This window comes from Lottia gigantea (assembly GCF_000327385.1).
Source record: "Lottia gigantea unplaced genomic scaffold LOTGIsca_11, whole genome shotgun sequence".
NCBI lineage: Eukaryota > Metazoa > Mollusca > Gastropoda > Lottiidae > Lottia > Lottia gigantea.
The window spans coordinates 2,339,563-2,346,242 of NW_008707001.1; the positions used below are offsets into that span (position 1 = coordinate 2,339,563).

General features: G+C 35.0%; 1 protein-coding gene across 1 annotated transcript in view; it reads left to right on the top strand.

Moving 5' to 3' along the window:
- LOTGIDRAFT_212084 (hypothetical protein) overlaps positions 1-5,361 on the top strand; it is a 9,177-nt gene extending 3,816 nt beyond the window's left edge. The window contains exons 3-13 of the mRNA XM_009047147.1: positions 233-336; positions 589-706; positions 1,080-1,517; positions 1,807-1,858; positions 2,227-2,389; positions 2,870-2,945; positions 3,273-3,347; positions 3,657-3,734; positions 4,091-4,215; positions 4,564-4,706; positions 5,200-5,361. Coding sequence (XP_009045395.1) covers positions 1,404-1,517; positions 1,807-1,858; positions 2,227-2,389; positions 2,870-2,945; positions 3,273-3,347; positions 3,657-3,734; positions 4,091-4,215; positions 4,564-4,706; positions 5,200-5,318 — 945 coding nt within the window. The 5' untranslated portion in view covers positions 233-336; positions 589-706; positions 1,080-1,403 and the 3' untranslated portion in view covers positions 5,319-5,361. The remainder of the gene's footprint in view (positions 1-232; positions 337-588; positions 707-1,079; positions 1,518-1,806; positions 1,859-2,226; positions 2,390-2,869; positions 2,946-3,272; positions 3,348-3,656; positions 3,735-4,090; positions 4,216-4,563; positions 4,707-5,199) is intronic.
- The last annotated feature ends 1,319 nt before the right edge of the window (positions 5,362-6,680 follow it).

Consider the following 6,680-nt stretch of genomic DNA (forward strand, 5'->3'; position numbering starts at 1 on the left):
AAATTAATAACATTATAATCTCTTTATTAGGGTCAGAGATTAGACTCAAAAGCCTTACTTGCATCTAGCTTAACTTATATATACCTAAAAACAAAATTAATCAGAAAAAATTATACAAACAATATAAAATCAAGGTGCACAAATAACACATCTTTAAGATACAAATGTTTTTGTTGATAGAATTGGATATCAAAAGTCTAAAACTCCACAACTTTTTCAACCCTCAACTCACCTTGTCCTCACATAAAAGAGGTAGATGAAGTAGAATTTCTAATGGCTGGGCATCAGCAGACATGACAATAAACTCAGCAATACCACGATTCAACGTCTTGGTGGCTGAAATAGAATAAATATCAATCTGATAACAACTTTGGTTCATCAGGATCCTTTCTACCAGCTACTCCTCGACATTGATCTTTCCCAGAAAAAAGGGTATGAGGGTTTTGCAAGCCAGCTTTAATAAAACAGAAATTGTGACTAAAGTAGGTCACTAAAACCTTTCGGCAAGTGTTTTCAGAAATCACCAAAGGCATGAAAAAACAGGCTTAATGACAAAATGGGGATTATTCGCTAGAATCCATACGATACCTTCATTGGCCCCCTTCTTGATCTGTTTATAATTTGAAGCTTGTTTCACTAAATCCAGGATGCCTTGAGTCAGTTGAGCTTCGGCAAGAGGATAAGCTTTAGGATTAATTTCTTCAGCCTGAAAAACAAAACAGGTAACAAAAGCTCAAGGGTGATCTTTGGTGTTAGCTTATAACTAACTATAGTTATACTGCCAAGATGCCCTGTTGTTGGTCCAGGATGTTCAATTGGCACTTGGGCTTGGCAGTTCCTACAATTGAATAAGAGTTTAAGTAGCATGCTGATAAGACAGAAAGAACAACCAGAAATAATATCTACCTAACAGAAACTCAGAATTCATTACTCTAATTTGCTCACACTTCGATTCTACATTAGACGTAAAACTCTATTTCCATTTCATTTCTTTCGTAATTCATTTCAGGATTAAGTTCGACGCTACCTACCGGGAGCGGCATTAATCGAATTTCTGGTGTCAAGGCTTATCAACTTACCATTTTTGAAGTAGTAATATGAACGGATACAACTAATTAAATTTGTCTTTAACAAAGTTTTTCTTCTCCTCTCTGCGATTTATCGCTTCACTGAGGCGAAATTATAAAAGCACGTGTTTGCAACGCTTTCTTCAACAACAAATGTAACCGGAAGTAGTTTTATCACAATTTGAACCAATCAAATTACTGATTCTAGTTTGTTGCAAACCTGAAAATTGTTTACATCCGCTTCACTTTTTGACCTCCATCATTGAAGATCCCTTTTTTCTATTTTCTCTCACATTCACAAATTATTGTTTGTACAGCGATAAATATGCCGTTATAATGAGTGGCATTCCCGAACCAGTGGTTTTGGCAACAGCAGGATATGATCACACCATAAGATTCTGGCAAGCGCATACAGGATTATGCTACAGGACAGTTCAACATCCCGACTCTGTATCCTTTCTAAAATGATGATGGGGGTGGGGCTGATACATTCTGAAAAAGGAGGTTCTAAAGTGGCAATAATTTAGTAAATAACAAAAATCATGCGCATACTAATAACTGTACATGAAGCAACATAATGGGACTCAATAGTCTTGGGTCTGTGGAAATTTTTAAGACATTTTGAATAGCTCACTAGTAACATTGCTTTTTCATGGAACTGATTTTTTAAATGGGTACAGTCATCAAGCACTCCGGAAAATTTATTATAAAAGTAAATTCATCCTTAATTTTAATGTAGCAAGTAAATGCATTAGAAATAACACCTGATAAAAAAAGAATAGCAGCTGCAGGTATAAAGCATTTACAAAACTTTTGTCTAATAAAGGGTTTGTAGAGAGGGTTTTTTAAAATTTTATGTGTATCAGGGACACTGACAGAATCAATTTGCATCATTCCAATTCAGTCAGGCGTGTGTGCATCTCTCAATTACAGTTTTATTTTCAAAGCTCACTATCTTATTTTTTATCCAGAAGATCTCTTTATTTGTGACTGTGGCTGGTGCTTTCATGTGAATTTTTTTAAAAACCTTTTCACTCTTAATACCAATATGTTATCAATTAATCAAGAAAAAGTTTGCTACTTGAGAACATTTTATTCCATATCAGACTGACGTGTGCATGTATAGCTTGAAAGCTAACTGTTTTATCCTTTATTTCAGGTTATACCCACATCAGAATCTATGATATAAACTCGAACAACCCCAACGCTATAATCAATTATGATGGTGTACCTAAAAACGTGGTAGAGGTTGGATTTCATGATGAAGGTAATTGGATGTTTACTGGTGGTGAGGATTGTACAGCTAGAATCTGGGACTTGAGGTATGAGATCTTACTTTTGAGATGCAGGTATTTTATTAGTAAAGATGACACTGCCAAGCAAACAGAAGATCAATATTTTGCAAATATTTGAAATCTTCCAGCTTATTATTTGATCAAGAAAATTCTTGTCTTCTTCAAAATTAGATTAAGCATCCATGATCAGTTTTGCTAAATTGTGAAACTCTATTTTGATAATTCAGATTTTAAAACATTTCATCCAGAGTTCCACTGACTCAATAATACCTATACCAAAGATTGGAATAAAGGAAATGTTATGAAACACTTGTTTATTTTCATGTATCCCATTTCATAAAAGTTGTCAGAACAGCTGTAAAAAATGCTCTCAAAAATCTAATATGAAGTTTCAAAGCTGGATGAGAACATCTGAGCACAATGATAGTTTCTGTGGTCAGAATTAGTACTTCTATGTAAGATTTGATTCCAGACATTGAAGACTTTGATTTAATATTGATATTCTAGGGCAAGAAATTTACAATGTTCGAGGATATTTCAAGTTCACAGTCCAGTCACATGTGTTTGTTTACATCCAAATCAGGTAACATTTTCAAATAATATCAATTCTTAATGACAAGTACAGTTATTCAACTGATATCATAAATTAACACCATTGTTTATTTCCAGTGAGGTTCCTGCAATTTCACTAAAACTAAGAATTTTATTAAATTTATGAAAACTTTAAAAGAGTTTATACATCTTCTGTCCTTATGGCTTAAAAAGTGAAATGGTGTTTTGCACTGTACTATCTTGAACTGGAAGATTGTCATCCAATGGAGGGTGAAATGTGGATTATTTTGCTAGAAGGAAAAGATTATGTGCATTATTGTGATATTCAAATGTAAAACATTTCTATTTGTATTTGTAGGCTGAATTATTTGTTGGAGATCAAGGTGGTTCAATACACATCTGGGATTTAAAAACTGATAAAAATGAACGTTTGGTGAGTTTTTATTTATTTCTTGAATCTTTTGGAAAATATCCCTTGTTTATATATTTTACTTTAGAGAAGATATTTAGCTTTTGTATGTTTAAAATGGACAGTTGTAACTTCGATTTGTATCATTCAAAGTAAATGATTTTGTTGATAGAGGCGCCATGATCTGATCAAGGTTTTCTGAAATTGGCTCAGAAGAGCAACTAGTTAAATGGCAAATTTGAATGGTGAACAGGAGCTTTAAGTGTCCCTGAAACACATACTAAATAACTTTTATTGTATCCCAGTGATAAAAATTGATAAAAAATATTTTAGGTACCAGAAGGTACTACAGCAATACAGTCAATTACTATAGATGCCATGGGAACCATGATGGCTGCCACTAATATTAAAGTAAGTAGGAACTATAGTTTAAAACAGGTATAGAATGATTTCTTCCTGATAGTCAAGACCTTAAAGTCAACTTTAAATATGCATTTTTATATTGAACTTTATTGATGTTTTATTATCAAGCAATAACATTCAAAACTAACAATAATCAGAAAGCAATAAAAACTCACTGAAAAATTTTCTATTTCTTACTCTTATAATGGAAAATGTTTTAAATTTTTTATTGAAAAGGGTTTTATTTTACAATTTGGGAGTAGTTTTGTCATATATTTTAGGGAAATTGCTTTTATTTGAAGAAAATTGTTTAACATTTTTAATGTTGTAAATTGCATTTGGAAAATTTCTCTGTGTTTTTTCAGGGAAATTGTTTTATTTGGACTCTAACTGGAGGAAAGGGAGATAAACCAACCGAACTTCATCCCAAATCTCAGTTTAAAGCCCATGAAAAATATGTTTTAAAATGTTTATTCAGTCCAGATTCCACGTAAGTTTTATCACCAAACTGCAACAAAAGCAGTGTTTGTGGCATTGATATTTACATTTTACTCTTGAAGACATTGACCTTAACACTGTGTTGCCAGATATAAAACCCTAATGTAACCTTTTTTTAAAACTTTTTCATGATTCCTTTGAATCAAATGAGTTATCTTCTCTTGTTATGATAGATTGATAGCCAAGACCTCAGATAATGGGGATATTAATATTGACATTTCGCTCACGACGCCATTTGCTCGGCACAAAAATTGTACTAGAATATGGTCCCTTTCATGTATCACTTCTTATCAAAATTTACATATTATCATAATGAGTTATCTTCTCTTGCTTACGATAGTTTATTAGCTACAACGTCAGCTGATGGAAGCTGTGTTATATGGAGGACAACAGATTTAACTAAATTCAGGATACTGAAAGAGAAAACACAGCGGTGGGTGTGGGATTGTGCTTTTAGTGATGATTCAGTGTACATTGTCACAGGTATTGTTCATCGACATTTTCATTAAAATACAGGGTTCCATTTCACAAAATATCTTAGGATCAATTTTGTCGCAACTATGGTATTACTCAATATAAAATACCATAGTTACAATAAATCATTATCGTACCACCTTTTTAAGATAAAGGGCATAGATCTTTATGTTTTGCTTTGTGGGACGGCATTTACAGTGAGCTAGACACTTGCTTTCTTGCTAGGTCCAGAGTTCAGTCCTGTCAGACACTGAGAAAACATCCTCAGAAACTTTCTCCCGTCAGTCATGTAGGTGGACAGGGGCTGACATAGATAAGGCATCTAGTCATTCAGATGGACAGGAATCCAAGACCACATCTGCTACAGGCTGTTCCTGATAAAGATCCCTTGACAGTTGGAAATCGAACTTGTAAGCTTATGCTTATTTGGTGCTAAAATTGTCTTCATAAGAACGTTGAACTGAAACTAAATTTCATTTTTTTATTATTATTATTATTGCAGCCTCCTCAGACAATATGGCGAGGTTATGGCATATAGAGGAAGAGAAAATAGAAAGAGAATACAGTGGACATCAGAAGGCGGTGGTCTGTTTAGCATTGAGAGATGAAAATATTCCCTAGTATTTACTGTCATATTGTAATATATCAACTGTTTTTGTTATAATAACTTGTTTTTATTTTCACCCAACAAATGTGACCCTGCACATCAAACCAGGTATTAAGTAGCGTTTGGAGTATATAGAGCTATTAGTATATTTTGATTCCTGGCATCATCAGCTACATTTTGATACAAATTCCATCTCAATAGCTTTCTCCGTTCAGAAGATATAGTCAATATCCAGATTTGAGTCCCCTTTAATACCAGTAATAAGCTGAAAGTGCAACTTAATACCTGATACGATGTGCGGGGGTCACATATAGTCACCAGAAATGCGGCTGACCCAGCTTCGCTGTCCCCAGTTTCAAATTTCTTTCTAAGGTTGAGAGAGGGGGCACAGTCGGGCCAGTCTTAAGTTCAGGGAGACCATGACCATTCCCTGACCTCCCCCCCTCCCCCACCCGTAGAAAGGCCACCTGTATACTCCCCCAAGACAACTTCTTTATATTCAACATAGACTAATAACTGATTGATTTATTAGTGAAAACGAAAGAAACACCCATTTTTTACAAGCATAACAACTTAAGTTATCCAGGATCCTTCCTAACAGTTAGTCCTTTGCCAAACCTCTTGGTATTAATCTTTCCCAGATTATAGGTAACTATTTACAGCTGGGTTTACAGTGAAATATAAAGAAAGCCGAATAACTTATTCAAGGTCACCAGACTTTCACATGCCGATCCTAATTAGAACCCACGACCACTAATATCCACGGCAACTCGGCTTAATAGTTGAGAAAGAGGCTTTCTTGGCCTTGGACGGTCGGCGTCTCATATCATATTATGATATTGGGCAAGCCACCTCAGGGAGGTCTCTTTTAATATACAGAACCTTGAACCATATCAGTCAGAAGGCTAGTTGTGAAAGGATTAGACATGTTTTGACGTCACCTATCTATATTTAGGTATATTTAATTCCTCTCGCTTTTTAATATACTTGAATAGTCAAAAGAACTACACGTAGGAAAGGTACCTATTGCTGCCAACCCACAGTGTCTTAAAGGGACAAATAGGCCATTTAATTTTTTGACCAATCAAACTTTAGTCTCAGAAACTGGAATTTTTAAGTAAAAGTGTCCACAGCTCACTGTTGAAATATCTGAGATTGGCCGAATCTTTAACCTAGTTATGAGATTTTTGCCCGAAAAACTTGCCCTCTCTGCCCCCGCTTTGGCTCCGTCACTGGTGAGCATGGTGAAGATTCCAATTTATGATGATCATGCAAGTCAGCCAGTCAAGTCAGTGGAGTTACTACGTAAAGGGCACATGTGCACTAACTCTCAGAAAAGTTGCAGGGCCGGCTTACCCCCCCCCCCCCCCCCCCCC